We start from the raw sequence: 27,025 nt of genomic DNA on the forward strand, positions 1-27,025 counted from the left end.
TAAAAATGCTCTGGAAAACTGCACCCGTTTATTCTTATTAACACTTCTAATCAATATTATTCTAATATACCTAAGGCATCATTTCTTACACAATTATACTACATGTATTTATCAAAAACAGAAAACCCCAAAAATATGTAAAGCTATCAATATAACATACATTTTTCAATAAAATCAATTTTGAAAATTAAAGAAAACCGAAATGTCCAGACCACTGTGCATGCTAGAACTGAATCAATTTTCGTCTCCAAAATCACCGTCTATACCGTTAATCCTTTCTATCGGATAACTCGACCCCTCATAACAAAACTCAATCACCTATTGGTCAACTGTGGTCAAACTGACCGTACAGTAAAGACAGTACTTTCCAGCTATACTGGAACGCGGTAAAGTAAACATTTCTGATAGAAATCCAGGCAACCACATGTACACAGAGAGCAAAACCCGTCCGTCGATATTCAATGTCAAACTGAACTGTCCCGGGAAATTCACACAACATTAACATATTACCCCACCCAGGCCTTCTCTTTTTACCTTGAAAACGAAAGAAGCAGACTGATCTCGACTGTGATTGATGACTATTAAACATACTCTAAAATTAGGCAAAACATTTTCGCCAAATATTATCCGCAAGTGTTTTGCTAACACGTAAGGCCTTTCAAATGTTCATGCAATAAATGACGGCGTAGTATTTGGTCATTTATTCATGCCCTGTTTAATTTAAAAGTGCTTTCGTGCTTTAACTGTAATTATTTAGAACATAGATGCATTGAAAAAAGTTCATTGAGTAACATTCATAAAATATTTGCACTAAAAACGAGTAAATAATAAACAATCAACAAAATATCGGAGAAAGTTTTACCAGCGAACCGGTAAAAATGACAATTAAATCATGAGCTATAATTTTGCGTGAGGGGTGTCCGACGGATAGTGACGTAAAAAGCATTATTTTCAAAAATGGGGTTATTGAGAAAATAAATCAAAATAATAATATTAATAAAACTTCAAAATAAGTTGGTTTCCTCTCCGAAAATATGTTGGTTTCAGTTTAGGATTGTATTCATGATCATAGAAAAACTATAAACATGTTTTCTATGACACTCGTGAAATAAAATACTGAAATCAACAAAATGCCTCTATATATTTGCCTTAGAAATAATGATTTTATAAATAATAACATAATAAAACATAAACAATCTCGTTGGCTCAATACCAAAAGAAATCATGATAACGTTATTATAGATGGTGCATACAATAAAGCTAAATAATTACACAGTTTTTACAAACCCGCGAAAAGAATCTTCTTCTTGGCCTTTCATTACAGTTAAATAAAACACATACATTCATTTAACTTTCGTTTGAGAACATCGTTTCCAAACCAAAAAAAAATCGGCAAAGGTAGGCTATTGCATATTTACGATTTACCTAAAGCTAAATAAAACACATCGAATATATTAGAATAATATATATGCCTACCCTAATATCAAGTGTTTTCGTTGTAAAATAATTTGTTTACACGGCTGTCTTGAGATTAAACTGTATTTATTTAACAACGATTTGACGAAAGTTATATTGTGCTGTGTCACTCGAGTTTGCACGATATTGCGCGTGATTTAGATCTTGTGTAGTGGGGTGGGTGGGGGTAGAAAAGCCTGATGAAATACTACTTGTTCGGCTTGGCTACCATGCAGAAAACTGTTTGGATGTTATCTAATAGTATGCAGGAAAAGTCTCGTCACTGTAGTTTGAAGATTAACAGGACTACTTTAATACAGGCCAAAAACACTCATTACCACCGCAAATTGGGTGTCAGCTTCTCACATTTATTAATCTAGAATGTGTTTTATATGGCCGTTTCATCAGGACAAAGAAAGCCAGTGAGTTGCCATACGTGTCGCCAGATGTAATTCCTGTTACAGTAGAACTTTCCTTTAACTTGCGTATTACCATGTAGAAGTTGACAATTGTTTAAAAATGAAAGCAGAAAGAGTTAAAGCAGTGAGAACAGTATTAATTTGTTTTATATTTGATAAGTGTTATGGACGTTTTGTTTCTGAGGTCATCCAAAATAGCTAGCTGAAAAAACAACGTACATTTAAATATTCTACATCTCTTCTCAGCTCGAAATGACGATACTTTGAATATATTTGTTCGTGAAGTGTACTTTGATGCAGCAGAAACATTCTACAGTTATACAAAAACGAGCTAACTGTTGCTTGGACTAGTGCAAAAAGTATCTACCAAACGCCTTATGTTTTTAAAAAAAAAACAACAATATACCTTTTGCAGCATCAACAACAATGTCTGTATCCAGTAAAACTTATTTACAGCACCAAATGTTTAATTGATAAATACACAACATGCAAACAAGACCACACTCTCGCGTAAAATCGTGCCAACGAGAGTGATTAATATAATGTTGTAATAACTTGTTTCACAATCGTTGTAAACTAAATATGTTTAAACTAAACAACATGCAATTGGCGAGATTTGTGTTACAGCAAACCTTGCACGAATGTATCCGAACGTTTACAAACACTTCGGCTGAAATGTATGACAAACACTTTAACAAAAAGCTATCGCGTGACATGCCCTCAATGCGGGACACACTGCGTATATATCACTTTGCAGAGAAGAAAGTAAACACATGCAAGTGTCTATCTAGAGTGTTTTGGACCCTTTGTAATTTTTATTTGAAATTCGAAAGTAAAGTCGATGTGTGCATTGATACGAAAAGGGTTTAAAACATCTGATATAAGGCAATTGTTTCAATTTGCCTTGTGCTTTAAGTATTTTCATTATTACATACTGTTGCAGTGGGTGTATTAACATAGTGACAAACTTGATAGGTCATACCCTTATCCTTATTACACTATGCATAAGTTCCAAATCGAAAATACGAGGTGCTTGATTTCGTCACATGATACAGCTTTTTTGCTAGGTAAGAGTTTATTTAAAATCATTTTAATGGTGCAAGTCTTATACAGTTAGTGTAAGGTTACATAAAGAGACAACTACTCGGAAAGAACCTGTGAAATGTTCATGCTTACATTGATAGATGTCCAGGAAGGAAATAAACTTATAGAAAATGAATACACAACTTTATTTGTCGTCAAGTGACAACATGATAATAATTCAATTGGAGATATACTTTGACAATTAAACAAATTTTCACTGGAAGAAAATCATATGTATTATATTAGGTCTCTGAAAAGGATGAAGTTGTGATGTTATTGTCTTGATTCTTACACTGTTTGGGCCAAAAACATCAGTTTCTTTTGCTTTACGTAAAGGCATAACTCGATAAAACATTAATTTGACAATCCTTCTTCAGATACAGATTAAAACACAATATATCGCATTATATACACCATTTTAGATAACATTTAACTTAATACGATCATACTAACATGATACTTTATATAGTTCATTGTCATGACCAAGCAATAAAGAGTACTGCTAAACTCAAGATACGTATTATGCATTGTGCATTGTGCAGCCAGCCTGCACGCTAATGTAATATCCGTTATTATACAAAATTGCTTCATGTGGTTGGATGGAATATTGCTATATAATCAAAGCTCATTGATATATTAAAATATATATGCAAACTATAGGAGGAAATTCGAACAAAAATGTTCATATTTGCGAAGTTTTATAAAGTCAACGCTCAATCTGAGCATTAGACAAAACAAACATATAGATTAGGAGAAGTATTACAGTGTTCGATAATAACACTGAGCAAGATGAAGGTATCTTTTCCAGCGATGATTTAAACAATATTTATTAAAAAAATAAATATTTTACTTTATCTTATAGGTCTGTTATGTATCAGATAAATATATATTGTTAATGATAAAAAATGTGTGAGAAGATGCAATCCAATACAGTTTTCAACGGAATATACTAATTTAAACAGTAAAATAACAACTGGAAACACTAATAATACTTGGCTGTTGAATTTAAATTTGGGTGGCATTGTTACTACTGATGTGGTCGTCACTTTTTTATAAATAATATTGGAATGTCTGACCCGGTTACAGTTATGATTGGATGCAATGCGAGGGTCTACCCGAATACACTTTAAGTATTGAAGAAGACTGCCGACGTGGATTGAGAAATAGATAACGATAACGTCAGGTGCTTGCCATTTCTGGTGCTGTATGCGCGCCGGAGAATACCAGCAATGCAATCTCTGAATGACTAAAAAGAAACTCTCGTTTTGTGGAATGAACCAACATCTCGTTTTCGAATGCTTTCCATTAAACAATATACATTGTTATTTTAATACTCGATATAATATCAACCTTGCTTCTGCTTTGCGTTGGTGTATTTGATCTACGAACATAAATTTCTGCTCTGCAAGAAACCGTACGTCATGAATATGCGTCTAGTACTTATAAATAAGTATTATAGATATCATGTGTGTGATAAATTGCTTTGTTTTCTATTTGCAGTGTATATACTTTAAATATGCAAAGTGTTCAACTGCAAATCATGTCCAAATATAAATCAAAACACACCTGATATTTTACCAATGTTTTGTTTACTTTTGATGTCAAAATCAATACTTAATACATAATCAACATCTCGAGTAACGTATACCCTTGTTTTAATATGAAATAAACTACAGAGATGACACATTCATGTTTGTTTCCGAAAGAATGATATTGTCAGATGAAAACTGTTCGGTGAACAATCGCAAACTCTTCCTGTGCGTTTGGTTTGTGGTCACCAAGCCGTATAATTGGGTTTTCACCGGGTACTCCGGTTTCCGCCACATCACAACACCACACTTTCGCGTAAAACCGTACCAACCAGAAATTTTAATATAATGTTGAAATAACTTGATTCACAATCGTTGTAAGTTTATATAAGTTTAAACTAACGCTCCCTGTTACAACGGATATGCATAGAGTTGCCTTAGATTTTTAGTTAGTTGTAAACAGCTTACTTAGCCAAACCAATGGCATAAGTTTTCTCTGGAAACCAAGCTCGTGATTTGGTAACCTTCTGTACTCCATAATAAACACCATTGGTTCATGACACTTTTAGCAACTTGAACAGTAGATTGTTAATTCCCATGAAATAACGTCGTGTGTTGCATGTACACATCTCAATTAGCTGTTGGTTGGTAACTTCGAGTAGCTATTTACTAGTTCACACGAACGATCGACCGTCATTCTTCATTTATTCATTTCTTTGGATGATTTTATCATATTCAGATCTTATAACAGTCGGCAACTGCTCATAAAAGAACAACGGGCAACTAGTCGCCTGCCGGAAATGTTCTAGAGAAAACAAACTCTTAGAAATAATCTTTATATAGCAACGAAATCATCAACATTTAGTGAACTAACAATAAACAAAAAAAACAACAACAACAATAACATGTTACATAATATCATTATTTTTAACAAAATGGAAAGTTCAAGGATGTTTTATTTTGATTTGAATTTGTCCCATCCTTCTAATACTGTTGTTTGAAATGCATTTAACATTTATTTTCCTTCATTTATGTGTTAGTACTTACGCCCTCAACATTTGTGTCCAAATATTAGCATTATCTTTATGAATAAATATGCATTAGTAATTGCTTACACCGATTAAAAAACGAAAAAAATAGATCCTTTCATGAACGTTTTTACCATACACTACAACTAGCATTTACTGTCGTGTGGTGAATGCATATTGTCTTTCGGAATAATAATTTAGGTTTCAGAGCCTTTGAAATCAATAATTATGCCATGACTATTTTCAAAAATAAATTCTGCTTAAGCCGGTGATGGAAAAGTTGACACTTTTAAACTAATTATTGATACCATTATATCGATTTTAAAAATAAAACTATATCATTACTAAAACATGCATACAAAATAGGAAAATATTGTTACATTAATCAGTTCCTATTAACATACTTCAATTGTTGTAAAATTTATGCATACTATTCTTTATTGAAAGTGTAGCAATTGTAAAACAATATAAGGAATTCATTTCCATCAAATAGCTCTGTGGATACGGGCCCTGGATTTTCAGTTACAAGCACCACAAAAGTCAAATACATATAAGTTTAATATCGGGTTTAATATGTACATGTAGATAAACATGACCGACTATGTTTTAACCGACAAAAACTTCAGAAATAACAACGGAGTTCATCAATTAAACAAATAATGTTGCAATGAAATAAAAATGGCTTCCACGTATAGTTAAAAACTAAAATAAGTAAATATTAATAGTGTTTGGTAACGTAAACAGTACACACGACGCATACAATCATATCGCCATATAGACATATTGAACAATGCAGTATATCAATTTGATATAATAAGGATAAGATGGCACCATTTACAATAATTAAATCATGTAGCTCTACTATGTTGATTTTTGCAAACCCTGTAATATAACACGGCTCTTTGTCGTACCTGTTAATGTATTTGGGTCTCCCAACGTACACTGAAATACCATGTAACAGTTGTATAGTCCAACTAAAAAGATAAGAATTTATAAAATGTGTTTAAATATATTCAGTCTTTGATTTCGCTTTTGATAAACAGTATACGTTAAACGTGTCACTGAAGCACACGCATCATATAACGTGTCACTGGTGCACAAGCAAAAGTGTCTGTGTTACTGAAGCACACACGTAATTATTATTGCCTCTGGAGCACACACATACGTCACAGTTCCATTGAAATAACGTAATATTTTCTTCGCATATTTACAAAGAGAACATTTCTTGACACGTGTCAGTTTTGGATTGTCTGGTATATATGTTCATTGCTGTTTTTAAGTGGGATTTCATAGGGGCCTTCGTATTCTCTCCCAGTGTTAGCATATATTCTGTCTCTGAAAATATGTTAAGTGTGCAATTTACCATCTTTTTAACCCAAAAAGTCATTTAATTATAATTGCTATCAAAATATGCTATGTAAATTGGATTTATATTATTTGGTTACGAGAACATTAAAAAGCATCCCCAGTAGGTCATATAACCTGCATACCCCTCATGCCACATAAGATAGGACAATATAAAGTATAACAATACAAATGTATAAAACTCTGCTGTTTTACTGCAAATGTGAACAATCTACCACACCTGGTAGCAAATCACATAAATGTAAAGGTTCTTTGGCGGATTTAAGACAATTTTCGATCATACCATTTAGTGGTCAAGCTCTAGTAAAATATTGTCATGCTTGTGGACTGGATTAAAAAATATCTCAATAATGGTTTCAAATACATCATTTTTTCGTCATGGCAAAACGTGTATGTTATAAAGAATCAATTCATCATTAACTGAACACAGCACTTTTTGATACATGTACTGGATTTCACAACATTTCACTAACATATATCTAAATGTGCATGTAATGTTCGCACATTATATCGAATGTATCCTTCAGTACACTCATTATCAACTATAAGACTCAGACAGCGATATAAAAATATGACACACTCACGGAACAACGCAAGTTGTGTCTCTTTTTTTAGATGCCGACATGTATCTTCTATATCCAAGAACACAAGCAAACATCAGTCCGAGAAGAAAAAGACAACCTCCAATCGACCCGCCAGCCACCACGGCAACCTCGGAGATGGTAAACTTCTGCTCCTCCTTATCATCTTAAAGATTAAATGTATTTAACTATAATTATTTTATCACTCATCGCTATATGCATGAACTGCTACGGGGTTTCCTTTTAAGAAAAACTGAAATTTTCTCTGATTTAACCTGCAAGTCACCTTTTCGTAGTTGATAGGCTTTTAACAATCGTATTGTAACGGCTTAGTTTCCGATTTGAAATGTTTCGATAGTGACTTACAAATGTTTTGTTTTCACCTACCGCAAAACTGTCCAGCCCAGCCGTCCACACAGCAATTGCATTCACCATCAACTTTGTTACATCCATATTTACATTTCTTACTGCAGCTGCTGTGGCACATGGTACCGTACGTGTCACCTGGACATTCTATAGTGGAAAGATAAAAACCGATAGGATCAGAAAAACAGCCAAACGTATATAGACCAGTTCCCAGAAACTACAGTGCCCATCCCCGTATCAATAAACTACAAAGATAATCCCAATAGTTGGCATTACACTGACCAATAAAGCTCAAAATAAAATTACAGAGATCAGCTTTGAAGACAGAAACTCATAGATCTTGACAAAAAAAGCTCAGCCGAGTATCCAAACACACACAATAAGATGTCCAACGCCGATTGGACATACAGCTGGCACGTTACAAGATTAGGCTCCCATCGAAAGACATCATTTAAATTTAAAATGGATCGAACACAGGCAACCAGACTCGTATAATGAACAGGAAATGATGGTCACATGAATCGAGCATTTAAAGCGGAGGGGCACATCTTTAATTTGAAGAAGGCAATGGGGTTAGCACAACTGAAAACAGATTTGTCCATTTGTAGAGCTGTGTCAGCCTCGTACGGAGGAAGCTAACATTAGTACATAATGTTGTGGTCTGAAACGAAAGGAATGTAAAACTTATCAGGGGTTTAAACAAAACTTGTTGAAATAAAACTATTGTTTATATATTAGTATTTTTAGCTTTTGAGGATTGGATTAAGCGGGGGGGGGGCTTGAATAATCTGACTTTAGTTAAATCTGATATTCATATCTTGATTCAATGTCGGGTAGTTTGTAAATTAGAATTATCTTTATAGAAAGCGGTTTTCCGGTTCGATTTTGGCATAGCTGAATATACCCGTTTGAGCCATATTTTTACTACCATCCGACCGGAAGTATCTCAGTAAGTCCTTTTCCGACCACTTCAGAGCAAACTTAGGAGAAATTAACTATAACTCGTCGTTTAAATGCTTGATTCTTGACAATGGCTATCCATGTTTGAACTCAGGGCATTCCTCTATGTGGGGTAGAAACGCATAAATCACTTGATATCTATATGATTTTTATATGATGGCACGTTGTGGCTATGTTGGTGTTTTCTAATGTTCCAGTACAATTAACTCGTAACATAGACCCTTGCAATATATTTTTGAATGGAGCTGTTGGCTAAAAAAACCAGGAAACATGAATCAGTTTTGATATCTGCGTTGACCTTAAAGCATTGCAATATTTTAATAAAAGGTCCAGGTATTTTGCATCATCAACACCAAATCCCGTAATAGAAGGCATTCTTGTTAACCATCAAAGCTTTTTGTAATATTTTGTTCAAATTACACGGCAAATTATAAGGAAATGTATACATAAGAGCGATATATGTACGCTGTACAAATCCGATTGAACATACTACAGCATTCACCTAAAAAATAAACGCTATATTACTTTGAATTTACAGTAATAAATTATGTGATTTTAAATTTAGCACATAAAAGAACACTAATGGACGTGTGATAAGTTTGACAATACTGTGATGATAATGATCAAAATACTTGGGATGTTGGTATTAACAAATATAATTGGCTGCATTCAAATCGTGAGCCAATTGTATGAAAAATAAAGGTTTGAAATTGGCCCAAATTCATGGTAAAACATTAGAAATATTCAGGCATATCATTTCGAGTTATGTTCAAGTGTGTAAACGCAATTAATAATGCGCAAAAAGCAATTTCGGATGGAAACACACGTTTAAACCCTAGATGTATATGACTCAAGGAGGATTGGGCGCACGGCAAGAGTTGCACTCGAACGTTGCGCCCCCTCTAACGTAGTCAGACACTGACCAATTGTTCTTTCTTTTGTGAAATGTTCATAAATATAAACAAAAATGAACAAATTCATTGTTGCCAGCATAATGGATTTTAAACTTTAACCGGGCGCTGTTGTGCCATAAAGAAAATGCATTTATTCATCCGCCACAATACTGGGTGCAGTTATTGCCATAATTTCCATTTGTGCATGCTTTATAAGAAAAGAACACAATGTCAGGGCAGTAACCAGTATAAACATATTAACATGGGGTCACATTCATGGCTGCAAAAATAATGAAGCATGTGTAAATGCAATGCCTATAAGAAGCCCATCGAATAATTATTTCATACGATTTGTAATAACGACGATTTGGCTTAAAATAGTTTAAACGCATTAGGCCATATAAATGTACCATTAATGGCGCATCCAACATTGCGGTTATCATATCATCCTGCCTCCTTCAGTGATGTAACAACCTCGAGGTGGTACAGTATTTTTATATTTCAGCCGAGATATTCATTCATTAGAACAATAAAAGAATTATTATCAATGTGCATTATTAACGCAAACTGTGCTCACCTCAATAAAATCATAATCGAATGTACAGGAAAAAACAACATATCAATACTTACGAGTTTTACACTTTGGGTCGATCAAAAAAGTATAACCAGGCTTGCATCCAAGGTTGCACATCCCGTTGACATGGTGACAGCGATACACTGTTGACTACAATTGCTTGAGCATTTGTCGCCATAACTGCCGGTGCGGCATCCTTAAAACATGAAAAAACGCTTGACAAATTGGTACATCCTTAAACTAAAGATTCGCGATTTTGATGTGTCGCCTGTCGGCAGCGCCCAATGCTGACGTGGCAATAGCAACACGGGTCATTCACTGATCATATCCAATATACATTCTCATGCACAGCCTGAAGACTTTACAGCACTCCATACACAAGTAAATCATCGGAAACCTATTTTCGGTCGTATGTAAAGCATGGCAGACACATTTAGATTATTTTGTCCAGCGTTTATACACCGCAATCCTTGTTTGCATCTTCGACTGCACGATCTCATTTACAAGCAAACACCTCTGAATAAAGTGCAGTAATGTATATATATATATATATATCCAAGGTTGCACATCCCGTTGACATGAAGACACACACACATATATATATATATATATATATATATATATATATATATATATATATATATATATATATATATATATATATATATATATATATATATATATATATATATATATATATATATATGCACGACACGGACCACGAGGCGGACGAGGTAGACACTCTGGACATAGTAATCCCTATGTGTCTGACATTATTCTGAGGTGACACCAACAAAAACTATTTTACCTACTTTAATATCTACTGATATGACTGTAGGAAGCTGGAAGAGTTTTGAAATTTATAACGTATGAATTAATCGGTGAAACAAGCAATTTGAATACCAAGATTATATTACCTTTGTCACATTTATCTCCTTTGTATCCTTTTTCACAGCCGCCGCCAAAGCAATGGCCATCAGTTGTTTTACATGGTGGCTGTTTACATTGTCCACAAACCTTTTTGCAATCATCGTAAAATCCGGGTTGACATTCTTAAATACAATCAATTTTATTGGTATGTAAAACTACTTTTCACATAGATATTATGGATACGTGCTATTAAATAAAATAATCAATTTGTCTTGGTCAGAAACATTAGCAATTCATTTGTTTTCTCATTTTATATTCAACATATATCATATTTACATAATATATCAAGAACATATGTATGCTTAAACATTTCCATGTTGTGTAGAAAAAAAAACAATTTTCTATCGCGCGCGCGCACACACACACACACACGCGCGCGCACACGCACACGCACACACACACACACGCACACGCGCGCACACGCACACGCACACGCACACGCACACGCACACGCACACACACACACACACACACACACGCACAAGTGATGTCCCCTTTTATCTTCAAAATATTACTTTATCTATGTGAGGAAAACAAACAATGATGTGAAATGTGTTTTTTTTAGGCCAGACGTGTCTTTCTATTTATATTAGTTGTTTAGAATAGTGATTACTTCCCATTTATTTCTAAGAGTCTCATACTAATCATTGTTAAATGCTATTTGCTCTTCTATTTTGATTCTTAATTTCAGATAATGTAAAAATGCATCGAAAGATATTTGTCTGTCATTACATTTTGTTGAATTGATATAAAATTTCATTAAGATGATTAAAAAAATACAGATATTACTATACTTGCTGTTTTCCCTATTCCTAATAGGGCTTCGTGTTTGTAAATTGTTATATTCATAACATTACAATTCATAACGGGAATGAAATAAGTGTTTTGATTTTTACTCCATTTAGATGGAAACAAATATTTTATTCGGACTTTAAAGAAAGTACAAGTTTTCCTGTATAAATTTTAGTAGAATTGGTTATATTTTGTTCATTTGTAACTATCCAATTGTGAAACATATATCTGTTTTAACTTAGTCTAGACAAACATTCAACTTATTATATTTATGTTTATGCATAGACATTTGCATGTGAATAGTCAAATGGACAGGCAATTGGAATTTAAGGAGTACGTTACCAGATGAGCAGTTCGTGTTTACGGTAAAGTCGAATCCTCGTTTGCATCCTTGCACACAGGTGCCGTCCTCTGCGTTGCAATTATCATCCCTACAATTATGTGAGCATTTTTTGCTGCAATTTTGTCCAAAATAGCCCTGTGTACATACTGTAATAAATTTAAATAGATATTTCACGTAGGTTTAGATATTTGGTAAACAAATGTCACAATTTAGGTTCTGTTGAGAAGTTCCAAAAAGGAATCAATTAAGGGTTGTGATATATTTTACTCATTTCGATGAGAGCACACTTTCATCGTTCTGAATTTTGTGAAAATACAATTTGCCTCAATAAATGTGTAATAGATTGTCTATTTATTGTATCTCTGACATTAAAAAACAACATATAACAGTATATCCTTAATACTGACAAAGATTAAATCATTAAGGTCATGTGTATGTATATAAATGTGCACACTAGTATTCCAATGGACAAAACGTTGGCATTTACGGAGGACACATTACCAGATGAGCAGTTTAGGTTAATTGTAAAATCGAATCCAGGTTTGCATCCTATCACGCAGTTGCCGTCCTGTGCGTTGCAAATTTCGTACCTACAATTCTGCGAACAATATTTGCTGCAATTTTGTCCATAATATCCTTGTCTACAGACTGTAACAAAAGTTAATAGACCAGAATAGTTGTTCTACATGTTTGATAAAAAATATTTAAATCATAATCATGGTTTTGTTAAAAAGTTGCAAACGGGAATCAATTCAAGGTTTTGATTCTTTGTTCTCCATTTTGATAAGAAGAGAAACTACAAGCATCATGATTTCAACAAAACAAACAACTTTGCCAAAACAAATGTGTTGAAGTTTTGGCCATATTTAGAGCTTTTTTCAACTGTCTCATTAAAAGGAACATAAATAAGTATTACCTCAGTCTTAGAAAATCCGATTATTAACGTTATGTTTGTGCATATAATTTGGACACGAATATTCTTAATCAATGGCATTAACGGAGTAACCTACCAGATGAGCAGTTCTTGTTCATTGTAAAATCAAATCCTGGTTTGCAGCCTAGCACACAGTTGCCGTCCACTGCGTTGCACTTATCATTCCTACAATTCTGTGAGCATTCTTTGCTGCAATTTTGTCCAAAATAGCCTTGTATACAGACTGTAACAAAATTCAACAGACTTTCATCATTGTGGTAAACATTTGATAAATAACGAAAATAATCAGTAAGGTTCTGTTGAGAATATCCAAAAAGGTAATCAATTAAGAGTTTTGATATTAATTTCGATTTTACTCCATTTTGAAGTGAACAAACGTTTATCTTACTGTTTTGTAAAGAAATACAATTTTGCCACATTATATGTGTATTAGATTCGCTATTTCTTGTAGCTGTCACTTTATAAAACAAATCAGTATAGTCTTTACAATGATTCACATTATTGAAGTCATGTGTATAATATAAATTTGCACACAAATATTCCAAGGGACAAACCACTGGCGTTAACGGAATACATTACCCCGTAAGCATTTCATGTTCAATACAAAATCGAATCCTGGTTTACATCCTAGAACACAGTTGCCGTCTTGTGCGTTGCAAATGTCTTTTCTACAATTCTGTGAACATTCTTCGCTGCAATTTTGTCCATGAAACCCTTGTGAACAGACTGTTACAGAATTCAACATATTAATTACGCGGTTATATGATTTGATAAAAGATAACAATATCATGTTTCAGGTTTTGGGATTTATATAATTAATGTTCTTAGTCGTAAGTTGAAACAATCGTGTCATAATTTCGTTATTTTTCTATGCATTGAGCAACATTTCTAATCGGTCACCTTATATCTGTAAAATAGATTGGCTGATATATTGTTGAGATAATTCATTCAATTTGTTTTAAAGTCTCGGCAATTATGTATATTTCGAATGTTACTCCATATAGTAAAAACATAGGTAATATCGAAATACGAGTATATATGCAGAAAGCATATAGCCATTACATATCAAAATATATGAAGTATTGTTGAGGCAAACGTATTGAAAACACACCTTGGTTATAATTGTTTAAATATTATTGAAATAAATTCGTGCCCCTTTAACGTATTAATTTCATTTCAACTGACATAAATTAAATGAAGCATCGCTGGCGTTGCCAAGAGTGACTTTCTTCCATCTTTGTTATCAAGATCCTTAAATGAAACAGGATCACGATTCATCAACTGTGTATACTACTTGAAATATTTAACATGCCACTTAATGCCAGTAGTCACGTTCTGTTAAGGAATAAAAATAATAGAGTGCCATTGATAGTATCATGAACAAAATTACTTAGTTATTATAAATAGGTACATCTGTCTAGATCGTTGGTTAAACATGTTATGGCACATGTTTTAATATTGGGCCAATATATATTTTTAAAATCTTAAAATGGGCATTTATGAAATTTAGATATAAAAAGTCTTAGTTATACTTATTTATAATATGAGCTAGATTGTTAAAACAGCTGTAGCTGAATTACTCGCGATTCAGTTTACTTGGATGAAAAGCCTACTAGTGTCTTTGTAATTTTATAATTAATATAAACCTTATAATGTCAATTGCATGCAAATCGGTCACAAATGAAGGGTTATTATGATAGTTGACCACGTAATGTTTTTTCTACAGTTAGTTGGTCATGTTATCGAGAATATGAACCTCAATTATATTCTAAAATGTCAGAGGAAAAGCGCAGACAGTGCTTCAGAATCTCCTCAATACTCTACCAACTACCGACCTCAACGACCTTATGCGAGGAAAAGTTCATCACACATTGTAATGGCATTGGCAAAAATTCTACATTTACACTTAACCCAACCAGAAGGGCTAAAATGTGCAGCAGTAAACGACAGTTACTTCCATTTCGGTGCTAAATGACAACATCCAACATAAAAATAAGTTCTCTTTTTGCCGATGCAGTTCTAACCCCAATTCACATTTATCTTTAATATCAACATTAATAAAATCCATTGAATATGTGACGATTGTAAACTTGTTTGATTTGTGTAGACTGTGCAAAATAATTGTTTAATGATTTGATTATGTTTGGTGACTGTATTACTTTTATGCTTTTTAAATTTTTTTTTTTGTTTTAAATTGATTATGAATGATCATTGATTAAAAAATGCCATTACCTTCAATAGAAATATATTGAATAAAATTGAACAGTTTTGATTTTTGGTACATTAAAAAATGTATACCTAGTGTGCCGATGTCAAGAATAAAAACTGTTGTGCTCACTTTTTATAAAGTACTTGATACTTTTAAGGTAATCTACCGTGTTTTTATAAACATCGAAATTCCCCCACCTCGCCATTTATCCATCCACGGTACTAACCTAGTATTTATGTATATTTATACACAAACATATAGTATCATGGATGTCGAGGAAATTGTTATACACAATATTGATACATTTAAGGAAATACCAGTTTCACATGTAGGTAGCTCCCAACCCGGTTCACAAACAGTGCAGTTGCCAGAAACAACTTCACATTGGTTTTTACAATGACATCTTCGCAAACACTTGTCACCAAAATATCCAGACGGACAGGCTGTAATAATTTGAAAAAAAACTCTGTTAAAAAATGATATTAACATGTATTTATTAGGTACCACGTTCAAGTCAAGACATGTGAAATCACGCATTTATGAAAACTTATCATGTTTTTTATGGCTTCTCTAGTTGTTCTATATAGATTTGTAAGTGTATTGCAAATGCTTCAATTTGTTTGTTAAAATTAATGGACTTAAACATTGTAGATCACGGTTATATAAGGAATAATGTAAATCATATTGAGCACACACATTAAACGGTAACTGATTGATAATATAATCAGAAATTCGTACACTCAATCTTAATTTGTCAAACTTCCTACAATATTACTGAATCGTTTTGGGATATTTGTTGAAAATTTGTATATTCTTTCATATTAACAAATACTATGACAAACTATTTTTATCTTTGAAGCAGCTACTGTCAAGTGTTTCAGCAGTTTGTACACACAACACAACATTCAACTTGTCGATACCCGACCCATAACAACGTAGGAGAGTGCTTTAAAAGTACGAATATCATGCCCTGCAAATAAAGTGCGAAATAATGATACCTAAATCTCACAAAAAAGTCTTACTTGCTCCAAATACTTCAACTTCACAAATAGTCATCACTTCTATCGTAAACATTTGTTTTATGTTGATAAACTGGGCAATCCTAGGAGCGTGGTGAAACTGCACGATTAACCCAATAACACTCGAATTAGGTGAGTGAACGACTGTACCACTGTTATTTCCCATCGTGTCGTTACTTATATAAGCGACAAGGTTTCGACTCTGTATTGATGCGGCATCTGTTATAAAATAAAATAAAGCTGCGTCCAAATATGCTGCCTTATTGCTCTCCCGGCCTCGGTCCTAATACCGTCAGAAATGGGACTTTCATCCCGTGCCAATGCCAAACGGTTATTAAAACCTTTTTCAAACATTAACGGGCATGTTCCTAATTGAATTTTTGTAATCGAAATGAAATTAAGTAAAAGGGCGACGGTAAAAGCATTCGTAAATAACCGATAACTTGAATTTTTAGCATTTAGCATTAAGATTTTACTATTTGACTAAAACCATATTACCTTTAAATCGAAATAGGCTAAACGGACCCGCATAAAATAAAACAAATGAATGTTTGTCAAGGGATACACATTGCTAATATAATGTTTCCACGATCTTCATAGCGTTTTGTTCACTATAACTACTGTTTGCAAATGAGCCCACTTATACCCACCAATTGAATCGTAAATTTTGTTGTCACTTGAAACCGAGTTCTCGACGATACAAATTGACAGTGACGAGCACGTTTTATAAAATTTGCTGGCAAACGACAGTGAAAACATATGAATTAAAATGGAAATAGGTTTCAAAAAACTATCAGAGAATGCTTTCGATTGATTAGCGTAACATTGACTTTTAACTTTCTGATTTGATAATGAACTCTTGGATGTCGTCTAATCATTAATGCCATAGTTTTTATTCATTATTAAAACACATTTAATAAAAATATATATGGGTTTCTATATAATGAGTGACATGAACAGGACAAGCGCCAGATGTCTCAATGTACAAATCTAAGAGCTTATATGAACAGACGCTGCAGCAATTTTTGTCTCAGTCATAGAGGGAACACGATAAAAAGAGAAACTGGTTGACATACTTCCTAACACAAATGGAAGATATACATATAACATACGTACTTGTAAAGTTGTGATACAATTTGAATCATTTTCGTCAACAACTTGAAAATGGTTAAATTGTCCATTAAACGCTATTACAAGCATGATGATTTTAACATTCACATTATTAATAACACGTCATTGGACGGTAATATTCAAGAGACTCCCTGTTAAGGTGTATTTATTACACAGATGGTTGAATAAGCTAGAGTATTTTCGGACGAGAGTGATTTCCGTAGTTAACTTATGACTGTTACACTGTTAAGGTGCTAGATATACTAAATTGATTTTAACCTGTCCACTGATACTTAATCAGAAATACAACATATTCTCTAATTAATATTAAATTGAAATATATCCTTAAAATCATGATCGCTAATGTAGTAACCCATCCTGACCTATACGGCGATGTTCAAAAAACAATATGCGTAATTCTTCAGCTAAATTAGCTGATCGGCTCAATGACCTTTCAAAACATCTTTAAACAGGCATTATACCTATTTTACATTATACCTGTGAGTATTCGATGACGAAATTCGTACGATAGGCGAAGTGCATGCTGTTCTCAACCCTGTGAATTTTATTGAATCCCACTTATTACATTATTTGATTTTAGCGGGCGATTGACTCCTCTTGTGACTCTCTTATTATTCTTTTCTGAATGCAGTTAACTCTAGCTTCAATATTGCAATTAAAGTAAATAGCTCCATTTTGTTCGACTGCGGTTAGCTTTGACGTCCGTGAATGGTTTTGTAATGTTATTGTTTTATCCGTTAATCCGTCTTCAGACCTGCAAACATGCTTCATATATTTAATAGGCTATTCTTCGGGTTTAGGATTCAATCCGATTTGACTTTTAGCCGTGCTGATCCCATACATATTTGACAGCATGTTTAATTACTTGTGTTTGTTATAAGTGTGACATCCTCGTTTGCACAGGGAAACACTCAAAACAATCAGTTTTAAACCTTTAATGACAAATGCGAGCGATGTCGGATAGCTGTCTTGTATTGTAACTTTAAGCAGTACGTGTTGTTGCTCCCAATGTGAATGACCTCACATTCCGTGTAATATCCAAATCTGTTTTGTCATTAACGTTATCATTGAGAACTGATTATAACTGATGTTTAACTAGCAAGTAAAAGAAGCTGTTTTGTTAAACATACTTTTAATGTATTACATTAATTGACAATTGTATTTGGTATTTCTTTTCATTGTCATTATTACCTATTTAAAGTTTGGTATCTTGAACTTTGTTTTCGCATTTGATTTTAACGCCCAGCAATTACAATTATTATGTTGGCGTTCCATGTTATTTCTGAACTTGTTCATGTACGTGTAAATGTGTTTACTCGCTAAAGTTGCAGTTGGCCCTAAACATTGTTTGCGAAATATCCCTTTCAACATGTACTAGTTTGCATATATCAAGCGTTTTTGCTTCCATTCTGAAGTAAAATCCTTGTGTCTTATTTTTAGACAAGCTAATTTTCGTTTTGTTTGGATTTGTAGTATGGCTGTTTTAACCTTATGTCGTGACAGATGCTTCAATAAATATAAATGTAAATTATGCAATGCGTTCTGCTTCGACCTGATTCATTAGAGTTGATGTTATCAAATTTCTTGGTATTTCGTTAATGCAATTAAGCTTGGATGTATCATACAGTAATGAGTTATAACGGGCGATGTTCTTTAACTCGTTGATAATACGGTATACATTTTTTTTTTATTTTGTGAGTATGGATACTACTCTGCGCTTACAATATATGACTATATCTATGTTGTTTGGTAGGTATATTTTGGAATTTAAAACTATTGTTTGCTCTTGATACATGTCGGAAATAAAATACTTGTTTCTCAATGCTTAATATAACAAATGCACCAGCATGAAATTATAGCATATGATTACACCATACAAGTTTCATCAGTACTGTCAGTTATTCAAACAATTTCAGGTGCAGTATCTAATTTAAACACATTTAGAATACCGTTTAGTAAAGCATAGATCTTTAACTAGCAAAAATATTATTTTATGATTAGCATACTTTCAATGTATTGCACAAATTGTCAATTGAAGTCGGTCGTTCTGTTTGCGATTAAATGCAATGTATGAACTGCCTACTCACAAATAATCAGACATGCAATAATATATAATGCAAATGCGGCGACTTCGGTGATTTGCACCATTGTGTATATGTAAAACTATGCCTTGCTTACAAAATAAATGACTACCTCATACGTACCATAACGACCGCTGACTTGTATAGATCCAATCAAATGCTTGGACCCAAAATTCATCTCCCACCAATGTGGTAATCGATAAAATCCTGTTATACTACATGTGCATGGATTTTCCCATTCCTGGAATATTTTTACACCATCGAAGGCTTTCTCTGCTGAACAGGAATTGTATGTTGAGGATTGGTATGCGCTTCCATTCACTTTATACCCAATGACTGGATATGAAATAAATAAAAAAAAAACTGTTTCGCAAACTGATGTAAAAATACACCGGACAGATCCTTTAACAGTACGTATGGTTGGAAAAGCATGATCAAGGAGATCTTAGACACCAACATGTCTCTTATTTGAATGATACATAACAAATAATGTCTGCAAAAAATATATCGGACACAGTTATGCTCTTTAAATCGCAAACATCAAGTCAAAGTCCTTCTGATACTTTTTAGCGTTTAATTGGCATTGCTTGTAGAGTGAGAAAATAGTGAAAGGACTGAACGTCTTCCGATGCGAAAGCTTTTAGGAGGTCGACTGATAGTACAATTTAAAATGGATTTAAAAAGTAAAATCCGGTTTCGAAATGATAACCAAGTTTGCCGTGTTATCCGGAAATGCAAAATGTCAGAAACTCGGATATCCCAAAGCAGTATTCGTTTTTCCTGCAAACCTTTATATTAATTATTGAGCACGTCAAGAGTTAACTTATTCGAAAGAAACAACGTTTCCTTATATTTTTGCTTTCTATTTTCAAAATGATAGTAGTGAGAATGATATGGTATTCCACCCAAACATTACAACAATATGATTCACCCAAACTTGTTGGACATCATTTTACATTGACACGGATAAGCATTAATACGTTGAGTATTCCCATTGCAATTCTTAGTTTGTTTTCTGTGACAAAAAACAAACAATTTTGTTCATCTTTAAAGGAAGTCACAATGTTTTCATTTTCGACGAAGTCGGAGTCATATCACACGACTGCAACAGTTTTGTACCAAGTTTAAACACTTTCCACAACTGTATTGTTTGTTGTATTGTATTTTATGTTTTGAAAAGCATTCAACTTCTTTACGGTTTTAGAACATGTTGTTGAGAAAATCATTATAAATATGAAGAACTTTAAACACTTAAATATCGATCAAATAACTATGATTCCCTATAAGGAGTTTTGCTTATGCATCATGACAGTGAGCCTGAAAAAGAAGTGCCAGGGGTGCAGTACAAGTATCTTCTAAATTAGTTAAATAGCACTTTTTAGAGAATTTAAAATATTATTTTCATTTTATAAACCTCAAGTTGTTCTATAAAACAACACAGGTACTACTATAGCTATGGTGTGCGATGATAGTTGGAATTGCACCATTTGGCACCATTGCAATTACTAACTAGCACGGACATCCTGGGTCGTTAGGCATTTATATTTTCCTTCGAACAAAAAGTTGTCAGCTGGAGGACTATAAGTTGATACTTATGAAAATTGTCAGAACAAGACAGCACAAATAAGCAATTACAATTACATAAATTGTATTCATGTTTTGAATAGTTGTCCAAGTTTAAATATTCCTTTAGCAGAGCAGGCTCTGAAACCTGAATAATATGACGCATAAAAGGAGATATGACGTAAGCAAACAACATTGCGTAAATGTTTGTTGTTATTGAAATTGAAGTGCAGTTCTCATGGTGTATTGTGTATTAGAGGTCAACAGTACTTCTTTGGTTGACTTTTTCATATATAACACATATTTGTTATGGTACCAGACGCTTGTTATTAATAAAACCACTATAAGAACCAATTCTGTTTGTCGCAAATCAGTTTTATGGTAAACTGGTCATATTTCTACTCACTCAGGTGTAAGCATATTTCTGAGCTGGGCAGATGTGTGACAAATGGCCCTAGTGTTTAGAAACGGCCCGAGACTTAAATACTATAATTATAATGTTAATTTAATAAAAGATACAGAGGCACGTCCAGAAGTCGATACAGAGATACATGACAAGGGCTCAAACGGCAATGAATAAGGAACACGGACGTATCAACACCACAAAACCTTACACGAATCAAAATAGCTTTATCGATAAATTATAGGATTACTGCTATGGAACGGTGAGTGAAACACGACTTCACTGGAACACTTTAAGTCGGGCTTGACTAGTTTGCATTGAAATAATCCCACAATGTCCTCAACTTCCATTAATTAAATGAACTGCCTTTCTGCAACTGCAAATATTTACCGATGGACGCAACATATTTGGAACTGTTCGGATAGCGAATCATCGCATAACAATATACATGCAATGTGGAACATGATTATCTTGTTATTATTAAATCAACATGTTAGAAGGTGTAAATTTATTATCTGTTCAATGTAGTGTTATCATTAGTCTTTCAATTTTACGTTTAAAAGGGATTTGAAGTGATTGATTATTTTCCCTAGTTATTGTGACGTCATATGATAAACTGTTCGGGTCGTTCTATTAACAGAATTTGTGAGAAAATAATTCTGTAGATTTTCATAAATAATTGCAGTATTGTTAACACATTTTGAATGAAATTATAAACTTTTGGTGTAAATATAAGTAATAGTTGCGCGACTGATGTCATTATCGGGGATATTTACGAAGTTGGGCTAGTTAATATATGCACACACTTTAAAAAGCCCACCTGCGTTCATACCTCGATAATGACATCAATATTTATTAAATAAATGCGTTTTTCTTCCTTTGTGGCCCAAGTCTAAAATGACCATATTTACTTATTTATACATGTAAAGATTTTAAACTGCATTCAAATGAAGTGAAAAATTACCTAATACCGTTACCACGGTAAAGATGTTCAAAATCAACAAAACCAACAGACTGTACAGTTTTCGGTCCATTATCTCTTCTGTTCATACATCCTATGAACCCTAGCTGAAATAGAAATTATATGAAATCAAAATTTAGTATTACAAAGTAACGGATGACCCACGATATTGTTATTAAACAAAATTTGTTTTCAGTAATATCGACATTCTAGAGCTCATTGATATGAGTGTACACTTTTATGCGTCACACACCTTCAAATGATGCTCTGCATTTTAATATTGTTTAGTTGAGTTCAATTTCCATAGATAATAACAACGTTATAGCTGCGAAATTTTGTGCCGCGTTTGCCACTTAGTTTTAATAAGAGAACCTTGGAATTAAGCTTAACGCATGCTACCTTTAGTACCCTACTCATGAATTACAGATCACAAAGCGCAATCAGAATGGTTACGTATGCAAACAACACAGATTACGTTGTCAGTATCCTGGTATAAGAAATGTTTAACTTGACGTTTTAGAAACTGTTATATGAATTTGATGCATGATCTAACGAAGGAATAAAGAAATCTGACGGCAAATATTTATGATACATATGAGTTGCTTTTGCAGATATAGCTGAAATAACCTGAAATCCAGTTGCAAATGAAACAAAAACATACAATGCAATTTAGAATATTACAATGCAAGTTGCTGTTTCAGATCCCTGTGTTATATCATTGGAATTTCTCCCATGTGTCGTTCTAATCTTAAATTAAATAATAATTTATTAAATTATAATGTAAACTAATACTTACAGATATAAATATTGGAGAAAGCTATTTCCTGCAGTAGTTTCCTAACTTTGATATCCTTTCTTAATTCAAATTCTGTATTCCTCGTATCTGTACACTTTAAAACTTTAAATAACAAATGAACGTATTATTATAGCAAACTAATGTTTTAATACCGTAACGGTAAAGTCGATTTTTTTTCAGTTAAATTGCCATAATAAATAATCAACACAGCAGTAAATATCGTAAATCAGTGTTGAAGTACACTCAACCATTTACCAAATGGAGGATTTTTTTTACTTCTCTTCATCTAATACTGTTACATTAAAACAGAAGAAAAAGGGAACTTGCTCATATATACCTGAACTCAAACATTCTCGTTGAACTAATACTACAAATTAGAGTGAAGTTGTTGTACTTAGTAGTGACTTTTTATTTATACAGGTGCGCTGTAATAGTATTTAACCATGTCAGTTGATGGTTATTATGTCTCAGACTACAAAATATAGATTCGTTACTTTTAACGTATTTCTAAATCGAACTTTATGACAATAAAATAATTTGATCTGTATGGCGATGTGTGGGTGGGTGGGAGGGCGCAGGGGGAGGGGAAGGGGGAATCGGATCGGGCGTGTTTTATAATCAGCCTCATTCGTCAAAGATCCTGGAGCCGGACCTCCTGGCAGCTTTTGCAACGAGTTTCATGAAAATTCTTATTCATTTTGAAAAAGTTCATTTTTTGGATAAGTATCGCCAGAGGCTCGCTTACTAACAAATTTTATGAACCTTGTATTAAATGACAACTTGTGTCAGATCCTATATGTATTAAACAATCACTATTTTACATTACCTATTCTTATGTAATGACAGGCACCTATCAGTTTGGGGCCAATCAAAATATTTTAGGTTCGTTTTTTATTGCCTGTGAACAGAACTTTAAAAAAGTAAAATCAGACTTCTCGCGCCTACAGCCTTTCAACGCTTTCCGTGCTTTCCTACGTTGGCGCCTAGGAGGGCTCCGACTAAAATTGATATAGTCCAAACTGTAGCCAACACTAAGGGAACAGTTCATAAGTTGCAGAATAATGCTTTTCCACGTTGCACGATACAATGTGAAGGGCAATGTGTTTTAAACAATGTATACTTTAATTGATAACGAATTCATAAATTTTATCGGCCATGAAAATTGTTTTGTTTTAAATATTGATTATAAAAATCAACGATTTCCCGAATAGATGAAGACTTTATGGTATCATAAAAATTTCCTATATGTTTCTCAATCCTCACGCAGTAATCTCCCTTGGCGAGCAGCGAAAAATGGAGTTTGAAAAACTTACATTAAGTTGTATTGTTTGTTTTGCAAATGTCAGTCAAGATTATAAATTCCAGATTATTCCCTGTGTACAGTCTCCTTCAGTGTCGTCCCATTTACCCTTAACAGTAAAATTGTTTACAAAAACAAATACAATTGTTAAAGTATTGTCAACAATTATGTCTTTCGAACATTTCGAACGCTTATTTTACATGTTATCATTAAAGTAAATAACAACTATTTCAACAACTTCATGCAAGTGTTTTCTTCTATTTTTTATCGTGCCGATGCTGTACATCGAGTTTTTTCTTGTATTTAAGTGAGATGGAAAGTAAACACGGTGCGAGTAGCGGAATGAGACGAGGTGGGGATAACGAGAATGGACTGGTCATGTCAGTGGTAGAATCAGTGGACAGGTCATGTCAGTGGTAGAATCAGTGTACAGGTCATGTCAGTTGAAGAATCAGTGGACAGGTCATGTCAGTGGTAGAATCAGTGTACAGGTCATGTTAGTCGAGGAATCAGTGGACAGGTCATGTCAGTGGTAGAATCAGTGGACAGGTCATGTCAGGTCTAGAATCAGTGATAAAATCAAGATAGCTACCAATCGTCTTTATGTGATAGAATTATGTGTCGTGAAGTTTTAAGAAACTGTTTTATAACAATGTTGTATTAACTGATGAAGAAAAACTAATTTTTACACCATACGACTACAATCATCGGCCCAGCATCAGCAGCATGCATGACTTACAGAAGCGAGACATAACAAAAGCCTCAACTACACTATTGTTGTGTGCATAATTTACATGGTGTCTTTCAATGCATAACATGTTTGGTCTGTGTTAATTTGGACTATGCTCAAATTTGTTGAACAAATTTAATTGTAAATGTTATATCGAAATAAATGTTGTTTGAACCAATGGAAACATTGAAAACAAAATCTCAATGAAAAAATAAATTATATTTAATTTATGCATTGCGTTTATACATGGAAATGAACGTACCTGAAATCCAACAGCAAATGAAACGAGGTGTAAACTGGTATTAAGAAAACAACACTTTTAGTAAAAGATTCTGAGGCCTTTGATATTCCAGTCTCACATGTGTAGATATATCTATGAGCAGATAGTAAATTAATAATTCATAATGTAAAATTATATTTTTCGAAGGAAGTTTCTGTCTGTCCTGTTTACGTTGATTTCCTATTCTTATTCAAGTAGTTAACTTTTCGTTTCTGAACAATTAAAGACAACAAAATTTGATTTCTCTCAGCAAACTAAAAGTTAAGAGTTTACATCAGTTTATTCTGCTATCACATTTGAATTTGATCAGTTTGAATATTCAGCTGAAAACCCTTTAGGAATAATCGGCTCAGTATAACATATCGTAAATCATTGTTGAAGAAGACCTAAAAACAGAAGAACAAGAAAGGCGGCACCTGTTAAACACTTTAGAGAACTAACTGATAGGGCTTGATAACCCAGTGATAAACCAACAAGAAAAAACACGCTGAAGCCCAAGCCATATATTTTAACTGATAAAAGGTGATGTGCTTGACGAGAAAGGTATCTATTTATTGTATATGGACATTTGCTGATTGCGCGTTGTTCATGACGAGTGTACGATGTTTGAGAGTGTTTTATTTGTTGTTGTTTTCTGAAGATTAGCTCCTATACTTGAACGGGTGCACGTAGACTGAGCTAAAGCGTGCAATTACTATCATGCGGATAAATTACAGCATGATTCACTTAAACACTAGTTATCGGATGCTGTCCTTGATAAAACAGTCACTTCAAACACAGCCCTCGTGATTGCAATCTTACACTTGCGGTCGTTTTTAATTGCAATAACTGGTAGCGGGTGCATATATGATTTTTATTTTTTAAGCTATATGTGACTCTGTTTCAGATAGGTACCCTTTCATTATTCCGCTAGTATGCATTGGATGGTACCCAAAGAGGTTATCGAAACCTACTGACTAATTGTACACATAAAACATAAAACGTCTGACGATTTCCAGAGTAGCCATGTACGTTCAACGGCAAATCCAACTAAGTTTATCATGGAAAGTGCACTTTAGTAATTATAAAATGTTTTACTTTCAGTTTCAGTTTCAAAAATTGATACTTCATAACCGCTGTGAAAAACTGTAGATTTACTTAATATGTATTTAATTCGCTTTGAACAATCTGATTTGAATTCAAATTCCATTTTACAACCAAAGGCTTACAGTTTAATCGTAGATAATATAAATTAATACAAATGACAAAAGTTCAAACTGAAAGTAAAATCAGAGATTGCATGCGCTTTAAAACCCGTGAC

The 27,025-nt window shown here is 33.4% G+C and overlaps 1 protein-coding gene across 1 annotated transcript in view; it reads right to left on the reverse strand.

Annotated features, from left to right (window-relative positions):
- Nucleotides 1–27,025, reverse strand: part of LOC128225926 (receptor-type tyrosine-protein phosphatase epsilon-like) — a 122,210-nt gene that overhangs the window by 78,423 nt on the left and 16,762 nt on the right. Inside the window, exons 3-4 of the mRNA XM_052935820.1 lie at nucleotides 7,848–7,973; nucleotides 7,561–7,626 (exon numbers count right to left, since the gene is read on the reverse strand). Coding sequence (XP_052791780.1) covers nucleotides 7,561–7,626; nucleotides 7,848–7,973 — 192 coding nt within the window. The remainder of the gene's footprint in view (nucleotides 1–7,560; nucleotides 7,627–7,847; nucleotides 7,974–27,025) is intronic.

This window comes from Mya arenaria, chromosome 3 (assembly GCF_026914265.1).
Source record: "Mya arenaria isolate MELC-2E11 chromosome 3, ASM2691426v1".
Taxonomy (NCBI): domain Eukaryota; kingdom Metazoa; phylum Mollusca; class Bivalvia; order Myida; family Myidae; genus Mya; species Mya arenaria.